At 45.6% G+C, this 23,291-nt stretch overlaps 1 protein-coding gene across 2 annotated transcripts in view; it reads right to left on the bottom strand.

The window, feature by feature from the left end:
- The window catches only part of LOC129381371 (uncharacterized), a 51,211-nt gene that overhangs the window by 4,397 nt on the left and 23,523 nt on the right, over positions 1-23,291 (bottom strand). Inside the window, exon 6 of one of the 2 annotated variants that reach the window (XM_055064158.2) lies at positions 7,131-7,207. In XM_055064158.2, the coding sequence (XP_054920133.1) occupies positions 7,131-7,207 (77 nt within the window). Of the gene's footprint in view, positions 1-7,130; positions 7,208-21,192; positions 21,614-23,291 lie in introns of those variants that run through there. The other variant, XM_055064159.2, reaches the window with a different exon arrangement.

Raw genomic sequence — 23,291 nt, 5'->3', positions numbered from 1 at the left:
CCGTGCTTTTGTTACGGAGGGCCAAGAACCTAATTGTGGCTTTATCACGTGTAGTTTGTTGTTTACTTCTGCGTCCCACTTACGTTGCCAGTGGTTTCGCAGTTTCCTTCTTAAAAAAGGCTTCACGTCTGTGACAGGGACCGAAGCGGTAGGGTTAACTGTATGCAATGAAATTGATGTGGCCATCTGGTCTGCTAGAACGTTCCCCTCGATGCCCCTATGTCCAGGCACCCAGCATACAATGACATGCTGGTTAGACATATACGCTCTACAGAGAATGGAATAGAGCTCAGTAATTACGGGGTTTCTGTGTTTACAGTGTGACTTCAAGGCTTTCACTACGCTTAGGGAGTCTGTAAATAAAATTGTTTTTTGAATATTTGATTTTCTGATATGTTTCACAGTCGACCATAGTGCATGGGCCTCAGCCGTAAATATACTTGTTTCAGGGTGCAGTACACCGCATTCCGAGAAGGATGGACCAATGGCAGCGTAGGACACCCCGGCATGCGACTTAGAAGCGTCTGTGTAAAACTCTGTGCACGAGTACTTGTACTGGAGCTCCAAGAAATGCATTTTGATATGTGTCTCTGGCGCATGTTTAGTGACCTCTACAAACGATGTGTCACACTCTATCAGCTGCCACTCCCAGGGCGGTACTAGCTTAGCTGAAGGCATTAGGCGTTGTTCGAGAATTGGGACATCCATTTCCTTGCTAAGTTCTCTTGCACGCAGTGAGAAAGGAAGTCTCATAGAGGGTCTGTTATTAAAAAGTGTTTCACACGTGAAGTCGTTAATGGTTGTGAAACACGGATGTTCCTTATTAGAGCGAACCTTGAGAAAATACGTTAAGCTGATGTTGGTTCGCTGAAGATGGAGTGGCCACTCATCCGACTCTACATATAAACTTTCAACAGGGCTTGTCCTAAATGCGCCAGTGGCCAGACGGATACCCAGATGGTGTACGGGATCTAACATCTTAAGCGCGCTCGGTGCAGCAGAGTGGTATACTACGGCACCATAATGTAACCGTGATCGAACTAGGCTCCTGTAAATATTCAATAAACACTGTCTGTCGCTACCCCACGTTGTGTGGGAGAGTATTTTAAGTAAGTTCATTGTTCTAAGACATTTTTCTTTAAGATGTTTTAAGTGAGGAATGAAAGTGAGCCTGGAGTCAAGAATAATACCTAGGAATTTGTGTTCTTTGTTGACAGGAATTTGTTGTCCGCCCAGTTCTACACAAGGATCGGGGACCAGGCCTCTCTTTCTTGTGAAGAGAACACAAGAACTTTTGTGGGGGTTGACCTTAAATCCGTTTTGGTCTGCCCATTTGGACACTTTGTTTAATCCCTGCTGTACCTGTCTTTCGCATACTGTGAGGTTGCAGGATTTGAAGCCTATTTGTATATCGTCTACGTATACGGAATAAAAAATGGCAGGTGGTAGTGAAGCACGTAGTTTGTTCATCTTAACAATAAAGAGAGTGCAGCTGAGCACGCCTCCCTGGGGTACACCAGTTTCCTGGGTAAAGGGACGTGACAGTGCATTGCCGAATTTTACACGGAAGGTACGATTGGACAAATAGCTTTCAATTACTTTCAACATATTTCCACAGATGCCCATTCCCGACAAATCTCGCAAGATCCCGTAGCGCCATGTTGTATCATATGCCTTCTCCATATCGAGGAATATGGAGAGGAAATACTGTTTGTGTACAAAGGTATCGCGAATATATCCTTCAATGCGCACAAGATGATCTGTTGTTGACCGCCCTTGTCTGAAGCCACACTGATAGGGATCGAGTATATTGTTGAATTCAAGGAAGTGTATGAGTCTGTGATTTATCATTTTTTCGAAGAGCTTACACAAACAATTCGTAAGAGCTATTGGACGATAACTTGCTGTCAAGGAGGGGTCTTTTCCTTGCTTCAGGACAGGAACGACAATCGCCTCTTTCCATGTAGATGGGAGGTATCCCGCAGCCCAAATAGTGTTGTAAAGTGTGAGTAGTGTAACTTGTGTGTCAGTATGCAAGTTTCTGATCATATCATACATGACTCTGTCAGGTCCCGGTGCAGTGCTTTTGCATGTGTTCAACGCAGCTCTCAACTCGGCAATACTGAAAGGCCGGTTATAGGGTTCATTCTGCCTGGAGTTTCTAATTATTGGCTTACATTCTTCTATCTGTTTATATTTGAGAAAGGACTGAGAATAATGGGTTGAGTTCGAGACGCCCTCAAAGTGCTCCCCAAGTGAGTCTGCCTGAGCTTGCAGGGTATCGCCTCGTGTGTTTACCAGAGGGAGTGATTGTGCTTGTCGCCCTATTATCCTAATAACCCTGCTCCAGACTTTGGCCTCATCTGTGTACGAGTTGATGCCCGATAAAAACTTCTGCCAGCTTTCTCTTCTGGCCTGTCGGCGGGTTCGCCTGCCTTCGGATTTTACTTTTTTAAAGTGGATAAGATTTTCTGCAGTGGGAGAAGCGCGTAGCAAACACCACGCTTTGTTCTGTTTTTTACGTGCGATCCTACAATCGTCGGTCCACCACGGGACGCGCCGTTTGCACGAGAGGCCATTTACTTGTGATATTCATTTAGATGCGGCATCTATTATAAAGGCTGTAAAATACTCCACAGCTGCATCAATTTCTAAGGAGGAGATGTCATGCCATGAGATACCAGTAAGAGTTCGAAATTTGTCCCAATCAGCTGTCTCAATCTTCCACCGAGGTGCCTGTGGTGGATATTCGTTTTCTTGAGGTGTTAGTATTAGTATGGGGAAGTGATCGCTTCCGTAAGGGTTCTTTGTAACTTCCCATTCGAGTTCGGGCAGAATAGAAGGAGAGACTATGCTGAGATCGATTGAAGAAAAGGTTCTGTTTGCTAGAGAGTAATATGTGGGATCCTTCTTATTCAGAAGGCACGCACCACAAGAAAAAAGGAACTGTTCAACAAGACGACCTCGCGCATCTATACGAGAGTCGCCCCACAGGGAGCTGTGCGCATTGAAATCGCCGAGGACAAGATAAGGTTCTGGCAATTCGTCTATAAATGACTGAAATTCATGTTTGTTTAATTTGAAGTGTGGGGGTACATAGAGCGAGCAAATGGTGACGAGTTTACTTAGAAGAACAGCTCGAACCGCCACTGCTTCAAGGGGCGTTTGTAGCTGTAAACGCTGACAGGAAATATTTTTATGAACCAAAATGGCAACACCGCCTGATGATACGACAGCATCATCGCGATCTTTGCGAAACGTGACATACGGTCGGAGAAAGTTTGTGTGTTTTGGTTTTAAGTGTGTTTCCTGTAAACACAGCACTTTTGGATTGTGTTGGTAGATGAGTTCTTGTAGATCATCGAGATTCCTAAGAAGACCTCTGACGTTCCATTGGATTATTTGTGTGTCCATATTGGAAGTAAATAAGTGCTGTGTTTACGGAAACGGAAGGGATGCCTTAGATTACAGAGCCCTTTCGGGGCCCTGTAATAGGGGTTTTGTTCTTTCTGGAGCGTTCGAGGGAGCCTCGCCGCTCCTTAGGCGCTTGGTGCGCCTTGAGGATAGGTGTAGTGTCCATTGCCTCTTGTGAGGCGCCGGACACGTGCTCTTGCGAGCGAGATGTTTCCCGAGAGAGTCCCGCCTTGGAGGGCAAGACCTCTGCGCCCACCAGCCCGGAGGTCGATGGGGCTCCCTGAGGGATCTGGCTGCGCCGGCTGTTGCCAGCGCTGGAAGGGGCCGGGGAGGTTGGGGCAGCCTCGGCTGTGCCCACCTTCGGGGTCGATGGCCCCGTCTGCTGTGGTGGCGTAGCAGCGTTAGCTGCAGCCGCCGAGGGGGCGGATGGCGTCACTGCCGCCTCACTGGGTGTGGGTCGGACAGCCGCCGGAGACCGTTGTGGCGCTGCCCCCTGACGCGCCACATCGGCAAAGGTGTGCTTTGGCAGGAAGGATACCCGCCTGCGTGCCTCTTTGAAACTTATGTTTTCTTTTACTTTAATTGTAACTATTTCCTTTTCTTTCTTCCACGATGGGCACGACCGCGAGTATGCAGCGTGCTCCCCTTCACAGTTTACACAATGGAGAGAGTTTTCACACGTTTCAGAGGTGTGCTCATGAGCACTGCATTTCGCGCAGGTTTGGCGGCCTCGACAGCTCTGTGAACTGTGACCGAAACGCTGGCATTTGAAGCAACGCAGGGGATTTGGAACATATGGGCGAACACGGAGCTTGATATAGCCGGCCTCGATGGACTCGGGCAAAACACTTGTGCCAAAAGTGAGAATCAGGTGTTTGGTCTGAATTTCCTTATTATCACGCCTCATCTTAATTCGCCTAACGTTGATGACGTTCTGCTCGCTGAAGCCCTCCAAGAGCTCAGCCTCAGTCAGCTCCAAGAGATCATCATCGGAGACTACACCATGGCTGGTATTCATAGTACGATGCGATGTTACTGTTACTTTGGCGTCGCCAAAAGATACTAGATTGGGTAGCTTTTCATACTGCTTCAGGTTGCGGAGCTCCAAGAGGAGATCACCGCTTGCCATTCTGGATGCTTTGTACCCTGTACCAAAAACTTGGGTCAGAGTCTTGGACACGAGGAATGGTGAGATTGTTCGAACGGCTTTGTTTGGTGTTTCGGAGTGGACTACATGGAATCGAGGAAAAGTTTCTTTTTGATGGGCAAAAAATTCTAAGACATCATCGGTGCGCCCCCTCTTCAGGGAGCGATCAGGTAGTGGGGGGAAAGGAGAAGCCATAAGAGATTGTAATTTCGGCAGTAACGCCAGCCACCCACCGTGGAGTCCTACAAGGGGACGCTGCAGGGCCTGTGAAACACGGCCTGCAAACGCCAGCTGTACATTACCACTATAACCAAATATGAAATAACCTAGGTTGGCTATTCACACAAGGTTAACCCTTGCCGCCGTGAAGAAAGGAAGTAACTGGAAGAGAGAAGAAGACAGGAAAGATCAAAAAGTGAGAGATAAAGACGAAGGTTTGAGGACAGAGAGAGAGAGACAGGAAAAGGCGACTGCCGATTTCCCCCGGGTGGGTCAGTCCGGGGGTGCCGTCTACGTGAAGCAGAGGCCAAAGAGGTGTGTTGCCTCCACCGGGGGGCCTTAAAGGTCCATACACCCGGCATCGGCTCAACCCCCAGGATCCCCCTTTCCCCGGACACGGCAAAGCCGCGCACGGCTACACGCGGGAGGGTCCAACCCTCGTGTGCTCGGGTACGTGGTGTCGCAACACACCAAACGCCTGCTGACGCAGACGCCCCTGCGGGGGATTATTACACCCAAATGTCTTTCTGTCTCCGCCTTCGTACGTCACAGAAAGCAAACGCGAATTCCCAAGCACAAGAACTGATGATTTAAGTTTCATTATCTTTGACTTCGATTGAACTACAGCACGATTACACGGGCATAATTTAAGGTCCTCATTTTTATTGTTTGCTTTAGTAGAGTAGTTTGCTGGGCCAGTTGGTGCGTGGTGAACATATAACGGTTTCCAGCAAGTACGGACGCGAGCACAAGAAGTAGAAACGGACAGGACAACGCGGTAGTTAAATCTGGAGTTTATTGTGAATACATTCCACAAATATCCGCCACGCATGCGTATACACCCATGAACAATAACAAGGTTTGTAGTCGAAAGGCTTTTGTGTACGTGTATATCTTTTGACTACAAACCTTGTTATTGTTCATGGGTGTATATGCATGCGTGTGGCGGATATTTTCGGAATGTATTCACGATAAACTTCATTTGTAAGTCCAACGTTGTCCTGTCCGTTTCTACTTCTGGTGCTCGCGTCCGTACTTGCTGGCAACCGTTATATCTCATTGTCTGCTATTCTCAACTTTATTAGAAGCGCCGTCAAAGTCGCAACATTCGTCAGGCCTGCGAAAGAGGTTGCGCAGATACTGGCCGAGCGAAAAATGCTTTATGTATCCAAATGCTAATCACCTTACAAAAATGAACATTCAGTTTGGAAGGATGGTGTGTCAGCAAAGCGTTGCAATTAACGTTGCGTTAACAAAGCGTTGCAATTTTGAAGTAGTGGCACACTCATTGGAAATTGTTGGGTACTGTGATTGTTAATCATTCAATACGAATAATATTTACGTTTCAGAAGCGCATATTTCGGATATTTGGTAGAAATGTCTGGCAACAGAGCGCGAACAACTAGCCACCAATTTTGTGTTTCCTTGCATGACATGTTCATTATTTTTTTAAGGTTGCTTATGCTGCGGCTGTAGCATGGTTTGCTTGGCAGGAAAAATGAAGGTTCAATATAAACTGTTTTAGGTTGCTTTAAGTTGTTTAGTGTTACTTCTGCATTCGGCCGCAGCGGCACATGTCGGCTCCTCGTAACATGCTATTGGTGAGCAATTCTTACACTCTGCCTAAAACGTGGCAGTACCGCTACGACCCTCCCGTAAAGACATCTGAAACGGCGCCCTAATGGCACATCTTACTCTGCATTCGCACCGAAGCACTTGCTTTGTCAACCAGCTTGATTGGTTTAACTGGCTTGTGTGAACGTCTGCTAGTAACAACGCAATTTCTACTAGACCACTCGCGTCAGCGAACTCGCAGCTAATTCATTTTTTCCTTCCCTCCTCTCTCTCCGTGTCCTCGTTGTTTCTGCTTTCCGATTCCCCCGGTATAGGGTAGCCAACCGGACGCTATTCTGGTTAACCTTCCTGCCTTCTGCTTTTCTCTTTCTTTCATTGATCGGTTTAACGGAAACATAACGATGTTAGCACGATGAACGCACTCAGAATCTGCTTGGCAAACAAAATTGTAGACCAATGGTCAAGCGATGATCCCAATTACGAGTGAATTAATCACTGCATTGGAATGTACACTCTCGGTTTCTGACGCTACTCCCTAGGAGCGTGCATTCGCAGTTCGCCGATATGAGAACAAATTCATTCAAAAGCGTCTACGGCATCGGTTATGTTTGAATTTGCGTACATTCAGATAAGCACAAATAAGCATGCTAGTAAAGTACATTCTTATACGCAATAAGTGCACCGCTGCCACGGTAACTGTAGGGGCTATCTGCTACGTTTGTTGTGAAGTGTTTTCGCAAGACGCACCGGTGGCAAATGGCCATCGCCTACGTACCGTCGACGTTGCAAGTCTCGCCAGTTATTGGCGTGTGCTGCGTGTTTCCTTGGTAACGCAACGCGTCGTCAGAAATCCTGCAATTAATAAAGTATTGGTCAGACAGTTACTAGCTGAGACAAAAAAAGTTGAAATTATGTCTTATTAGCCCTGTTTCGTAAACGCGCTGTTTGTGATGTTTCGCTCTCAATAAAGACTGACTATGCTGGCTGGCATAGCCCGAATGGCACAATCGGGGCAATGTACGGTGCAGGGCACTCCTGCACCATGGACTAAACGGCACCGTCACTTGCATGAACACTGCCAGCTTCACTTTTGGAGCATGTACAACGGGTCCTATGCAGTTTGCTATGTAAAATATGTGCTCCACTTACCACAGTGACAGAATACAAAACAATAATTTCGGAATAGAATTTTTTGCCGCATGGAACACATTTTTTCCATCAATAAAACAGGTTGGAGCAAAAAGATGCCAATGTGCAGATGGCTTCTGCAGTTATGATGTAAACCTGCGCTGATATTAGGAAGTTGTGCATTTTTACCCGCATTTCGTGATACGGCAAATGCCGTGGCGAATGTGGCGTTTTCACGCTATAAACAACCATGACTCATGGATCGCGCAACTATAAGGAATATATCGTATTTTGGGTATTATTTGAAATTATCGGCCCAGTTGACTTACTCTCATGAATACAAAAGAGATGTTTGTCTCTGAGCCAAGTCTTAATTGGAACACTTACGTACAAAATGACGAGTCTGAATGAAATAATAATGAGCTAGAATGGAGTTCATAAATATTTCTGTTCAGGTGGTGCTAAGTTTGTTTGCACTATGTCACTCGCTGGAGCCTATCTAAGAATTTCATGAAGCTTATCGTGAGAACAGCATGAAAAATACCATAAGACAGATACAATGCGCAGCAAGAAAGTAGCTGAAATGCGATGTGCCACTGCATTTGTTCAGAAATGGTAAAGTGAGCCGTCGAATACCACGACTTGCCAGTTCATTATCGCTGTCGCATAAAGTCGCCCAAGTTTGGTCATTTAAAAACAATTTACAGGCCGGTAATGTAGATTCCAGCTCTCAAAAAAAAAATAATAAAAACTGAAAAATATACCTTCATCAGTCAAACAACTCCAAGCCATAAACGTCTGTTTTCTCTTTAATGAAAATTTGTCGCCCTTAAGAAGAAGCTTTAGCTCGGGCTCAACTCCGACGCGGCCTATTCAAATACATGTAAAATGCAGAAACACTTTTCTGAGATAAACCCTGGACCGATTTTAAGGAAATTTGTTCCATTCGAGAGCGAAAGGTAAATTGTAGTGACTGCTGGAAGCAGAATTTCTATTTAAAGCGTCAATTTTGTTAAAAGAATTTTCAAAAATTCGGAAGTTCGAAAAAATAGGAACACGAAGTTTACGGAATAATAGCTCTGCCTCGAGCACAAATACCGCGGTTCTGTTAACGGCACCCATTAGATTATTCAAAAAAGACAAATACGATATGACAATTTATATCTCACGTGAATTCGTTACATTGCGTACAAGCGTTCAGCAAAAGCTGTATTTACATATAAATACATTTGTTGAGATTCATGTGTAACATCAATTTTCTCCGCTTTAGATGTACTTTTATATGCCATTGACATACTTCTGATATCATTTGTCATTGCTTAGTTAGAGTTGTAAACTTGATAGCTTCACTTTCTTAAAATTTGCGATTTTTTCAATTTTTTTAAAACAAAATGACGACCTAAATAAAAAATTCGGAACTAACACTCACGGCATTTAAATTTTTTCTTTTAGATGCAACAAGCTTTGTCAAATTTGGTATAGTGGTTGCCGAGAAAATTGAATTATACTTTCTCATATTTAGATAGGAGCAGCCGCGCTAAAGCTGCTTAACCAACGGTTTAGTTATGTTTATTATTCAACTTTCTAGTATTGGCTGCACACCCTAAGTGTGATACGCAAAGCTGTAGAGCACTTTGAAAAACACGATATATCTCACTGGCTGGTTTTTTCTTTGCTCCAAAGAAACCCGGCGAAATATAAAGAAAAAACGCGCAACGGGGTACTTGGCATTGTGATTGTGCTGCTCTCGAGCGTGCGATGGATGAACAAGGTTAGTTTGTTTTGTTGACTATACATATACCTTTCAATGATGATCGACCAAAAACGCCATATCGCCACCCTCGCTGAGCTAAAGCTTCCTCTCAAGCAACACATGGAAACAGAAAAGCAATCGTCCTAAACTAACTTGTTGCTTTTCATGCGCAGGGCTTATGTTTCTAAAAATTAAATGTTTGAGCGGGCGGTACTGAATTGGTCACATATTTTTTTAATTGGCAAATGACAAATATATTGTTCCCTTTGACGAGTTGTCTAGCGAACACGGTTCAGCACGCCAGTTGTTCACTGTGGTTAAAACTATTTCCAAGGTTTCTCGTGCAAGAGCCACGACCTGATAAAAGGCATGCTACAGTAGAGGTCTGAACATAAATTTTCACCACGATAGCTTCGGTAACAATCACATAAATGCAAATACCGGCCTTCTTGTAGTGCGCATTCATCGAAATTCAGTGGTCGCACCTGAGATTGAACCCAGGCCTTCAAACTATAGCATCCCGTGGTGGGGGTGCAGCGAAATTATCATACATAAACAAACAATATTTTCTTTAAGGAGGTTCGCATTACGTCCTGAGAAATCTTATCCTGAGCTCTAAGCAGCTGTTTTTGCGGTGAACATGGCAATATTTACGCACCGCCCTTGCATCGACACGTGTTGATCTAAGAAAGCTGCCGATTTCAAAGCTCAAGTTTGCTGTCAAAACGAAACGTTTTACTTTCTTAACGTTTTAAGTGGGAACAAACGAACAGATACTAAAGCCTATTGTATGCTTCGTATCTAATGGTAACGGCATTCAATAAAAAATTGACACCCGGTGAAGCTCACGTGTAGGCGCCCAAAGTAGATGAAGCACCTTCGGTACCGTGACGGCTTGTACTTGGGCTTGGCTTGTGCATCATGCTAAAGTGAGGAAGCGTGTATTCGTTGTTTCTTTTTTCAACCATGCCTGATGTTTCGATGCCGAGAAACTGGAGTGTATTCGCGAATGCGCGTTGTTAAATCACTACGCATGTGCACATAATGCCAAGAAAGAACGGAAACTAATAAAACTTTTGTCAATTCCGTATTTCCGTTAAACTTACACCGCATATCTGAAAAAAACGAGACGTTTGAGTCCGCCACTGGCTTGACGCGACTGTGCGAATTTTCGAACACTAGCAGAGGCAAATACGCGTGCTCTCTGTCCGCCGAATCATCTAAATAAACTTACCCTCATTTACCACGAAAAAAATTCATTTATCAGATGATGTCACTACTTTTTTATGCTCCTCTCAACGTGAAGTGCACATCCTGCTGGGAAGAAATTGTTCCTCGTGTCAGCACCAGTGGAAGTGTAGGAGGTATAGAAGCTAAGTTCTCCCGAACTACCGTATGATTACTAGATGCTACAATTCTTGTGACTGCTGTGGCACTCTCTGGCTCAGTTGAAATGAAACAGGTAGTTCTTATCACCTGACGAGTGGTTCTCCCTTTGTTCGGTTACCCTCAAATTGCAGTGCTGTCTTCGGCAACCCCTAGCAATACAGAACTGCAACTTCTTCGCACTCTCCTCGCTTATTCGGTAACGAACACTCATGCGTCGTGTATAGCCGTAGCTCAGTCATACCCCGCACACTGGGGACAGATTTGTGTGATTGCTCCAAAGTTGTAAATTGCATTTCAAGTCCAGCACGACCAGCGGTGCAATCGCTCAGCAAAATACGTTACTGCCCAATCCGCCCCTCGCATATTTCTGTTGCACAATCTTTAACCAAAAGATGGATTGCAGACAAGCAAGCTCGCAACATTTATAATAGTGGCGAGTATGGAGCCACAACAAATACGGTTCCGCGAGCCAATACAAGCCGAGTCAGCCGTCGAGTCAGTTTACCTGTACTCTCGCCGTAAGTGGATTCATGCCCATGCTCCGCCATCATTTTAATTACAAGAGGGACAGGTGCCATTTACTTGCGCTTTCCCTGCTTCATGAGGGTGGTTGTGGTACAAAGTTTCCGCCACGGAAAACACAACTGAATAATGAGAATGAATGGAGGAAAGTTAAAACCTCTATCGTTTTCGAGGTTGTCCTACATCGTGCAGGCTTCAGTGGGCTATTTCTACTTGCTGTAGCTGTGCCAGTTGAAAATACATTATTCTGATCATCTCCAGACCGGTTTAACACGCTAATGGCTCAGACAATGTTAATTTATTGAAGTAAATTATGTGTGCATTTTATTGCGTAAGCAAGAGTGGAAAGCCTCGCCAGCACGCTGCTTGCAGCGCAAGACCACAAGGCGCCTCTCAGAACGATAGTCTACATGCGCAATTCAATGACGTCACATGGAAGGTCCACAGATGCTCATTAGATGATACAAGCGCAGTCCAGTAATTCATTTCTTTCTACTGGCATATGCTGGTTTTATTCTTGGTTTTTGTTACCTGTCGGTGATGACATACGTGACAGCATGTGACCTTCGTAAAGGAATATATGCTCCAAATGCAAAACGGAACGACATTTATTTGCATGGTTAGTATATCCAAAGCTTTGTAAGTAAATTTGTCAATAAACATTGACATGAAAATCAAGCATAGCTGGACGCTCTTCACGTAATTACGTAACTGTACTGATACGACACTTTCGCCGTTGCGTGATACTGTCTAGTGAATACTTCTATTTATACCATATCTTAGTTGAAAATGAATGATCAGAATGTTTCTACTTGTTTGGGACAAAGTTGATGCCTGCTAAGCGTGTTAGACACAGGTACTTAATAGAAATCTATGTGAAAAAATAATTGTCAAGAAAAAATGTACCGCACCCAAAGTTTCCATTACGATGACCTGCTTGACTGAACGAAAAAAAAATTGAATTCCTGTAAACCTTCGCTTTGGATACTTCCCTCAGTTTGCGCACCAGCCTGTCGTAGTGTCGGCTACTCTGTGACTTGCCTGTTTTACCTGATGAAATTTTTCCTGCTAGGGCATCGGCGGAGTATGCCCGGTGCTTTGTTTCGTTTCTTTCGCGTCCTTCTGCAATCCTCATTCCACCACGGCACCCGTTTTCTGCATGTATTCCCATTCGTTTGTGGAACGAACGTTTATAATGCGATAGCATTAAGGTCCCCCTGTCACAGAAAATGCGGTATCGGCGTCCGGCGCCAGCGTCCCTTCATGCAAAATTTCCCACGCGGATAATAATGTATATGTATATACCACGCCTCACTCTTTGGCATGGTCTATATGCGGATTCTTTTGCAGCAACATTCTATTACAAAAGTTGATCGTACCTTCTCTTACATTCTTCGCAAAGTATTTTCCCGGAATTTTGAGAATGACAGCCCAAGATCGGCACCGCATGCCTTTCGGCATGCGGTGCCGATTTTTAAGAAGGCGGTGCCGATCGGCACCGCCTTCTTACAGTTGAATATAAGTGAGAAACCGCAGCCGAAACCAGATAGTGCCGTAACATTTTTTTTTGGTGCGGGCGTTCGCTATTTCCGAGATTGGCCCAGTCAAAATGCCGCGCTTCTACCAGAACGCTATCCTTCGCTCATAGTAGTCGGCACCAGTTTCTGGGTAAATATTACAGTTATATATTCTGCAGTTACCGGGAAGTGTTAAAAGTATTTAGGGATGTTTGAATGCTATGGCGTTCCGCTCCTAGAGGCGAAGCTTAAGCGTCCCGCAAGTTCTTGCTGGAACAATAATAAAAGCGCTTAAGTACGCAACTGCGTTGTCTATACTAAGCTCGCATATATGATATCCCGTTAGGTATGGTGATGCCTTAAAAATCTGAGACCCCTAAATACTTATTGAGAGTTCTTAATGCAAAAGCAATAATGTCCAATTGAACGGCTTTGAGTGTTTCTTCCAGTCATGGACTCCTGTCGGGCAAGAAAGTGCGTTTAAACGTTTTTCCTACGCTTGCGAAATACCACAATGCAGGTGCTTTTCTGTCTGCGACGTCTTGTTACTCTCTTTGAGTACCATAGAATCTAATGGAGGCGCTCCCGAGCAAGCTGTGGTGATTCGGACGTCTCTGCTTTCGTCACGCTGCGCTGGACAATGGAAATTCCGGTACATTTAGCCGGATGTCAGAAAGGTCATTGCACAGGTCTGCAATCTACGAGGCGCTGATTTAGCCCTGTTTGTAGGGCCTTCAGCTTCTGAGCATGGGTTCACAGGTTCGAAACCCACTACCTCGAACGTTTTTCCTTTCATTTATCTTCTTTTTTATACATTAATTTACTTATAGTGATTACTGAGGCGTAGTTAAGTCGCAGGTGAGTGCTTACTCGGACGAGCAACGCGCGGAGAACACAGGCACCCGAGAGGGACGGTGACGTGGCGTTGCAGTGGTGCCCTCTCCCCTCTCAAGTAACATGTGGCGCACCGGTGCGCAAGTAGTTGCTCCAAGAAAATCTAGCTTCTATGATGTGTGGCAGAACGCTGGATGTAAAGCTCAGTATGAGAAGCGCAGTGGGCATTTATTTTTATTTGCACCAGAGCATGACACCGTATGTGTGATGTTCTCTGTTTAGCACAGTGCCTCAACACCTGATGTTGATGTTCTGCGTATTAGTCACCTTCTGTTCTTATCAGTCCTCGAAGAGTTCTGTTCCGGTAATTGTCGACAAGATCAGCCTCAGATATTGCTCCTGCTGTGTTAATCATGGATCAATGGAGTACGACCGGTAATTGGAATGTCGCCCAATTTCATAAGACTAGTTGGCTTTTTGTATTGCTATTTGTAACAAACCTCGAGCAGGAGGTCTCCACTGACAATTTTTATCAAATTATCGGCAACGCCTAGGGTGTCAAAGAATTGGTGTCAAAGTCAAAGAATTGCCTGCAACAAAACGAGAAAGTATTCTCGCTTGGTTTTCATTTTTTTTTCGCCCTTTGCTACATTGAAACAGCAGAAAGTCTTTCGTTCGATTGAAGTCTACTTATTCGGAGAGTTACGATGAGGTAGTGAAGGAGAAGACAAAGTCCTCATAACCATATATTTTGTTTATGTTGCCATGACAGCCACCCAGCACGGAGCCAAACTGATGGGACGTTGTAGGACTTAACATGTAAGAATGGATACGCGAGCCGTAGAAACAAATATGAAGAGTGGAGGTATTACGAGAGAAAGGAAGGACGTCCGAAAAAAAAAACTTGTAGAAGGAGAGAGCATAATGCGGACGCCAAATTTTTCCGGATGGGTCACTCGGGGTACAGGCAAAATCCAAGCCAATTACGTAGGGTGTCTCCGTAATTGTGTGGGGTACCTCCGTGGGGGTCTGAAAAGGCCCTGGCACTCAGCATGAGATCAACCATCCGAATCGTCTTCCCTTGGAACACGGCTAAGCCGCGTCCGATGCGAAGACGAAGGGTCCGACCATGTGCTGGAGTTATTGGGGTCACGGCACACGAAACACATGCCGACCAATGAGCACCTGTGGAGGCAACCGTGCGGAAGCTACACCATCGCCTATACACAGCAGAAGGTACATTAAACATCATGCTAATGTAATTGAAGACTTTTTGTAGTTCTTGAATACTTGAGTTCTTGAGCAAAGCTGCTTTGGGGCTCTGAAAGGTCGCTCGATAACGGCTGTAAGTCATCGTAAAGCCCTCGGAACTCCCATCCGCCTACTGGGACGGCGCTTGCAAACGCGGAAGGAACGACGGCTGTAATACATCGTGAAGCCCTGGGAGCAACCTCCCATCTTCCTATTGTGATGGCAGTTGCAGACCAGAAGGGCAATACCGGGGGCAAGTCATCCCTCGGACAGTGAAGCCCATGGAGTCATCCCCTGAGCCGAATGTGACTGCACTCGCACGGGCGCCTACCATTGGCCGAAAATGGCGACACCTGCGCGGGCTCGACGATTGGCCGAACAGGTCGTGACCTCGAGACACTGAAGGGGTTAAAGCCAGAGACCGGGAGCAGCGGGCAAGCATTCCTTCATTCATCGCTTTCGTGCTACTTGCCACGGGCCACAACGTCCGAGTTGGTGCCGGCCCTCAATGACTTTAGTACTGTTATTTTCTTTGGATTATCAATGCAAATAATGTAAATAAACTTGCAGTTTTCATCTGAAAGTCCTCGTCAACGTCGGCCAACTCCCGCACTCAACGTCAAGATCCAATATCTGGGGGACAGCGGTGGGATCGTCCTCAAGATCCAACACCATTGAGGTCCACTCGACAAGCAATGGTATTTTTCTCTTATTTTTTGTACGTTTATTAGCAAGAAAGACGCACTTCCGTGTTGCTGTCTCCAACCTATGGAGTTCTTCCTGGGAAGTGAAATGATGTTGTATATTTGAGCAACAGAACGCTTCGCTTTACAATTGGCGGCCATCGAAATATTGCGGACGTGGGAAGCGCACGTTGCGCAGACAAATCGCCTTTAAACGTGAAATACCGTTCGAATGGCAGCCAGAAAAATGATTTTCTTGGTGTCAACGCCTCCAAACAGCAACATCACCTTTCCCAAGCGCAAGCAAAAACTAGATTCCTGCTTTACTACGAGATTAAACATGCTTTCGACATATCAGTGTGGGGTGTAAGAAACTGTATAAAAGGTACGCAACCACCTCGTTGCCTGTGTTGTCTTGCTTCCCCATACTGTCGCTTGTAACCATGCGCTAAATTATTCTGCTGCCGGCGCCAAATGAGACGCGAACAGCCAAGAGATTTTCCTTCTGCCATCCATCAGCATTGAGAGGCAGACAACTCTGGTTTGACCTCAACGGTCGATGATTCTCGCCCTGTACTGCGATATTTTATCTTCTGTATTCTTTTCTTCCTTTGAAATTAGAGAGAAACAAACAATCAAAGAAAACGTGTGAAAATATCGCATCATAGGGCTAGCATCATCGCATAGTGCAGTAAAAGTGGATGCGCGAGCCTGTCAATGGTGATGACTAGCTGAAGGAGCCCACATTACCTTCAGTAATGCTTCGGTCACAGCGTCCGCTTCTCGTGTTTCATTTAACACAGATAGTACATCTGCGAGTAATGTAATGCGAGTGAATGCAGATACCGTCCACTCGGATAAGCAGTTTTTCTTTAACCCATTAAAGACCAGCGTGACCATATGGTCACGTTAGTCTGCACAGTGGATTTCAATTAATTAAGATTAACAAAACAGCACCAAAATCGCCTTTGACGTGCCATTTGACAGATTAGTGTTCCCTTTATAGATACCAAGGGGCAGCAGCTGTCAGTCATATTGTGGGAGCCCCTCGCAAAGGCAGAAATATGTGTTGCTCTGCGAGTATCGTTGCCATGCATCGCCCCAAGTGTAAAGTGTGTGATTTTTTACTACTTGTTTAAGCAATAGTCTGATATCCTTACCTCCGTATTGCTCTTTGAATATGTGACCTTCGATGACCATTTGTGAAAGATTAATGTTTGACTTATCCATGAACGAGCGCGTTATCTTGCGCGTTGCCATATGGTCACGCTGGGCTTTTAGGCTACCTAACTTTTTATTTTTTTAACTGCATTCTCATCTCGTGCACGGCTGCTGGGACGTTCTCGCAGTGGTTATTTCTTATTTTATTGTATGAATAGGTTGAAGTTGGAAGAAATAGCGAAGCAGTCGTAGAGGAACATGACGACGTGGCAGTGATTTATGTCGAGCCACCAGAGGCTAGCACCTATTCGGATGAAAACTCGGCCGATGAAGTTTCAGGTGGGCTCATTGACATTCTAAGCAGGTGGTAGCTATTAGCGGGCGCTGAAACTGTTTTCTCCGACGGACACCGCATTGGTGGATATGACTCGGACGATGACGACCCCGGCGAGCAAGGTGACAGAATATCAGAGGTTTCTTCTTTTGTAGTTGATGCGGCCATTCCGGCAAAATTATCCACTGCTTCTAAGTGGACGAAGGGTGATCTCCAGACAATCCTTGGCATATTTCCCGACCCAAACTTCGCTGCTTACAGGGACTTTTCACCTGTTGAGTTGTTCGATCTTTTTTACAACGCCGTACTCGATAGGGGAGGTACTCGTATGTTGAGAAGAAGCGAATCAAGGTGGCCCATTCAAACACTGTTGCTGAGTACAAGATTTATAGGAGGTACGGACCAGATGGATGCAAATACAGGCGCCTATAGGATTGCAATCCGTGGCGAAAAGTGGCGGTGGCGGATTTTCACTTCACTTTGTGATGTATCTATCAGCAACGCTTGGGCGCTAAGTCCTAGCACAGGGTTCAATGTCACGCAGGTGGAATTCCGCAGGCAAATTGCACAAAGCTACCCGATGCGATGGGACAATAAGCCTAGAGGACCTGGTCAACGCAGAGTACCAAAGACTGCTGATGTCCTGACTGGTACACGGTATGACCAAGTGGCCCACTTTGTTGCACCAATAGCTAATGACAAGAGGTGGAGGTGTGCATGAGATAATCGCAACAGCGCGGTGCACACACAATGCACAAAGTATGATGTCGGCATGTGTATTCCATTATTTAAACCCTATCACACTAAATAAGTGCTCGACTATTCGCTATATATGTTTTTTGTGATGTTTCATGGCTTGAAATAAATGTTTCTAACTTCGCGTATTTTGCTGTGGCGTAAGGGCCCAGTGTGACCATATGGTCACGGGCTATATTTCAAAAACTAATAAGGCAAGAGTAATAATTTCTCGCATTTTAATTATTAGTATAAATGTAAGTTAAGATATGACATTTATTTCAAGATAGCAAGAAAAAAAGAAACCGGTCCCTAATGGGTTAATTATCGAAGTGAAGTTCTGCGAAGACGGGATTTACGCTTGCATGAGAGCGAAGGTGCGACGGTTTCCGTCGCGTCGCGTCGCGTCGGCGCAGCGTCTGGCAGACGACACCCACGCATATGGCGTCTCAACAAATCGCTTTGCTGCGGTGGGCGACTGCAATTGCCCGAGGTCCCCACCGAAACCTCCCACAGAGGAAGACGGCATGAATTTTTCTGCAGCCTAAACTTCCCTCACCTGGTCTCTGGTGTTCGCGATAGCAGAGCCACGCACAATTTCCTTTTACTGTCGACGAAAGTTACACAAAACGCGGTTTAATCATCGATATTTTCACGTTGCAGTGACTGAAAAACCAAGTAGCGAGAACAGCGAGTCACGAAACCAACTCTTTATTGTGTGATACTGCGCCTAAAGAACAAGTTACACTCAGGATGAATGATAGCAGCGACCACATGCCTCAACCGTCGGAAAACTCTTCTGCTGCTCAAGCCAGTCGGTTATTTAGGAATGTTTAGTGGAATATTCCAGACTGATAGCATGAGCTCAAGCGCCTCACAGAATTCTGCTCAAGCATGTAATCTGATTACACAGGGTTCCACTACAACATAGACATAATATAAAATTAGTGAAGATGACGAAGAAGCTTCTGATACGTGCAAGCACGTGATGTCCTGAGCGATAAGGCGGTGAAACACGTTAACCAGAAGAAGGTAAAAAGCACATGTGTGAATGCACCGAACTTAAAGCAGTATCGTGCCAGGGCAACGAGCACCAAACGAAAGCGAAAACCAAAAGAACACGTAACAAAAAACCTTAGCAAGTCAACGAAATCATTGTTGGTCAGCTATGGTAAAACGGCTTAAGGTGCACAACGTGGACTGGTTACGGGCATTGGCGGTGCCGCTCTTACTGCGTGCCGCGTCGCAGTGAGTGGAAGTACCGTGTGCACAGTCGCTGAATTTTCGTGTAGACTTCGAAATAACGTAGATTTTCACTCAGTACACGTCGGCTTATAGGGGTGCAAACTCAAACATGGTCGCCGACCTAGTATTCGACGAAGCGTCGTCTGTAGACTGTAGCGTTGTCTGACCACCATTGGCTGGTGCTTGATGCGTAGGCGGGCGAGTTGTGACCCTGCGAAACAAGGTTGATTCGGCGACGGAAGGGTGCCCTGACACTTCTTGTGTTCGTTCGATGTACGTGCTCATTCCAGTAGTTCGTGTGATGGGACCTCCAGCTGCGCGGATTTGGGGTCCTTGCCATGCAGTCATATCTGTCAATGACGGTGCAGTTCAGGATTCCTTCATAAAGGAGAAGTCGGGTACTGTGTCCACTAATGCGGCGATTGCGCGGCGACATAGTCGATGTTGGTGGTTCATGGACTTTATTTTTTCGCAGTGTCGGATCATGGCTGCATCGCACTGTCCCACTTTTACGTGGCGACGTCGGGTATCCTTTAGGCAGCATTTTTTTTTCGGAGCTTCGTCAAAATGGCAGCATGTCGTTCCTTTGTAGTGGAGACTCATCTTGAGTTGGCGGCCGAGGACCTTCGGCACTTCAACGAACAGCAACCGAACCTCCATAAGTTGCTGTGTTTAGTTTACCAGATATAGACCCAAATATCCGTCACCTATTGGCATAGTGTGCTCTGGGCGTTGGGCTAAGATGCAGTGCCATGGCGACGGCGATCGGCACAGTCGTGGCCGTCTCCATACAATTGCAGCCTAACAGTCAGCAATTTCACGCGGACGTTTATCTTGCTGTGAATGCAAAGATTTCATCACAAAACATCGTATCATCTCACGGTAAGGGAATAAGCAATAGACGTGTCCGGCTTCTCAGTGGCAGCAGAGCTAGCAGTCATCAGATGCAGGCGCGGAGGACGCAGACGGTTGAAGATAGTGACGTAGGCCATCATTCCAGGCTTCAGATGCGGAAGTTGAGGCACTGCGAATGGCTTCTGGTTCTCCTCTCAGATGACGCCAGCAATTAAGGCTTCTTGAGGCTGCGTCGAAGAGTTCTTCGAGTGAAGCTCTTGTGGTTTTTAGGAGTTCGTTTGTTAGGAGCCCATAATGTTTTATTTTTCACCTCGGCGAGAATACCAGGCGATGATGCTGCTGAGTGCGCTTTTCCAACGCCTTTCCGATGCCCCTGGCTCCTCTCGGGAATATTTTAATGGTCTGCGCTGGTTTACGTATGAATCCAGTAAAACCACTTGCTTCAAACCGCAGATGAGCAAGAACGCTTTCCTCTCGGACATGTGCGGGTAGACATGGATGAATTTCTGCCCTGAAGATCACGGTGTTCTCATTACACTTCGGCCCATTCCTTGCGCACGACGCTCGTGAATGTTTGCAGAAATCCACTGAGAAACTGCGAAACCGCAGCTTGTCCAGATTCAATTGTTAAGCATAGCGGTTCTTCCGCAAGTTTCCGGCCAGCTTTCCAGATATCCCAACGCAGATCTGCTAATTATCGGTGGGTTCTTTGGCTTTTGAAGCACACGACGCTGCGAGTGACATGGTAGTCGTAGCCTGCGGTGAGCTCTCCCATCCATGACGACGTTCACGTTATTTTCATGGCTGGTAGGGTTTACTCGGTCACCACGAATCACCTGTACGACATGTCATGTTGTAGCGAGGGTGATCGACGCAGGCGCGAGAGCCGTGAGTCATGAAATACTATTTATTGCCCACAAAACAAGTTACATTCGGACAGTAAGATAGCGCCAGGCATATGAGTCGATCGTCGAACAAATTATTTGTGATTAAATAGCGCCGGCTATTGACACATGATTCGTAGAAGATTCCTGCGGAATCGTTAGTGCTCGCGTGCCTTCCAGAATGCAGAAATGTATTCGCGTTGTGCGTGAAATTTTCACTCAGCAGTTTTAAACGTCAAAAGAAGCCCGTCTCTCCACACGATGTGTTTGGCTAGTTTATCAACCATGCGAGAGAATTGCAGCGGTTACTTTTTCCTGCACGGCTTCATGGTCACGTTCATATGCAAAATCCATGGGCGATTTACTTCAATTGCGCACTAGCCGCACTGTTACTACTGCCCACCCGTATGCATCACGAGATGCGCAATACGCTCAAATGCATTTCTAAACGAATCTCCCCAGAATTCGCGCGTACTATTCTGGCAAAGATGTGCGTCTAGGTTTTCTTTCCTTGCGAACCAAAATCTACACTGCTTGCACTCGTACGGCATTTTACATTCGTGAATTGCTTTGCGGTGTCTTGGGAGATGTGCAATGTGCATATAGGAGAGACTACATATGTCGCAAACGAAAGGCCTGTCGTTACTGTGTGATTTGAGATGACTTAAGTTCCGTTGTATTTTTGAATGGTTTAGTACATATTTGGCAGATATGGGGTTTCACGCCGGTGTGAATTCGTTGATGTCTACGGAAATTCAACTTGTCCGCAATCGATTTCTCACATATTTCACATTTGTATGGTTTCTCGCCTGTATGCGTACGTTAATGTCAAAGAAGATTATGAGCCTCGCCTATAAATTTGCCACATGTTTCATATTTGTGGTTTTACTTCTTCACTGACGATTGATCACATGCTCTGACACCGCGGGACTCTTGCTGTTCCGTTCCTCCGGTTGCAGTAGCATTTCTGCAAGCACACGAACAAAGCAGCTCAAAATGGCCGTCTCATGTTATGAGACAACAAAAGAGCCTTTTGCCAATTTAGAGCTTCACAAACTAAATCGTGTAATAATGGTAAGGCGGCTCGCTCAATTCGAGCGCTAAGTTCCTTCATTGATATTTTGCGCTCGATTTTGGACTCTACATTCACAGAAATTGAACACTGGTGCTTTTGGTGGTCTGGGATGCCTGAACTTGACAATTAGAACCAATCTTCGTTCGTGGTGCAACCAACACAGAAGCCTTCCTTTAATACATCACGTATAGCCTACATGAAACAGGTGTAGGCGAGTAGAAATGACTGTCAGTGACGGTTAGTTAAAAAGCTAACCATCCTAAGTATTAAAAATACATCTCCGTCTTCAACACGCTTACAAGGAGTGTTCAGGCAGAAGTCCTGAAACGTGCCCTCGGAAGTGAAACATTCATCATTGAAAAAGACTTTTGCGTGTTTTAAAATACCTCTGCGTTTTGCAGGGTGGCTCTCAATGGCACACTCCTGCGCCGAGTGTCGACGGCGTAACCGAGCCAACGAGCACAACGGCGAAAGATGAAAGAGGCGAGCCTTGAACGACGGGGAGGTGGATACCAACGAGGCATGCCCCGTCAGTGGCGTACGCGCGGGAAACAGGTTACATGCGGACCCGCGCGACCATATGGTCTATGGTCTCATCATATGGTCTCAGCCAGAACGCTGGTTTCGTACTATCGTCAATTAGCGTCTGCTCTCGCTCGCGCTTGTTTGGTTTGCTTTGTTTGGTTATCTTGGCTTCCGATTGTTTTGCAATCTGACTGTGCGCGTGACGTGAATTGTGTAGTAGTTTATGGAAGCCAAGCAGGACCAGCGATTGCACTGGATCATTCAACCAGTCATTTATGTCTCGCAAAATCTTTCCCTCAGCATATATCCAAATAAGAACACGTATAAAGCTGCGCTCTAATAGTGCATTATGGGCTATCGTATTCGTCGGATAATGTTTTAGGACGCTTTGTTTGCTAAGAAAAGTAAAAAAGTTCGGCAGCATGCTCCACTCTTCTAACACTTGAAAACAAAAGCCTGTTGCACGTAGGGTAACGTTGCACGATCGGACGGGTCAGACATTTTGCAAGACATTATGAGCCGCAGTATGAAGTAAACGTTTTGCACTATAGATCGACCTTCTCAAAGTCATGCGAGAACCTAATGCAATAACTGAAGGTACTTTCGTTCTTGTTTTCATTGGCTCTCTTTCTTTCCGTCGTTCACTCGTTCGTTCGTTCTTTCTTTGTTTCTTTCTTTCCTTTGTTCATATTCGGCGATTACATCGTTGCTTGCTTACACGGGTATGAGCTATTCCTGGTGATATTTTTTCTTTGTTTGCGTTTTGTTGTTTTTTCCTTCTTATTGTTTAGTTTTTTGTATTTCTTTGTTTCACGATCCCTGCTATTGAACTGCACCCGTGGATCGGCCACTGCGCCATCCTTATCAATAAAGTTCTCTCTCACTGCCACGCTTTGCGGGCATGAGCCATTGGAACGAGTCACTTAAGGCTCTCGCCTGAATTAATAAGTGGTAATGGAACAAAGGCGAACTATTCGCATGATTTCTAACAAGTACAGGTGGACTGACTCTTTGCCGGACATCATACGTCTTAAATGAAATCCTG

Source organism: Dermacentor andersoni, chromosome 11 (genome assembly GCF_023375885.2).
Source record: "Dermacentor andersoni chromosome 11, qqDerAnde1_hic_scaffold, whole genome shotgun sequence".
NCBI classification, from domain to species: domain Eukaryota; kingdom Metazoa; phylum Arthropoda; class Arachnida; order Ixodida; family Ixodidae; genus Dermacentor; species Dermacentor andersoni.
The sequence above is the reverse complement of the archived record's forward strand: the minus strand, read 5'-3'. Positions and strand labels throughout refer to the sequence as shown.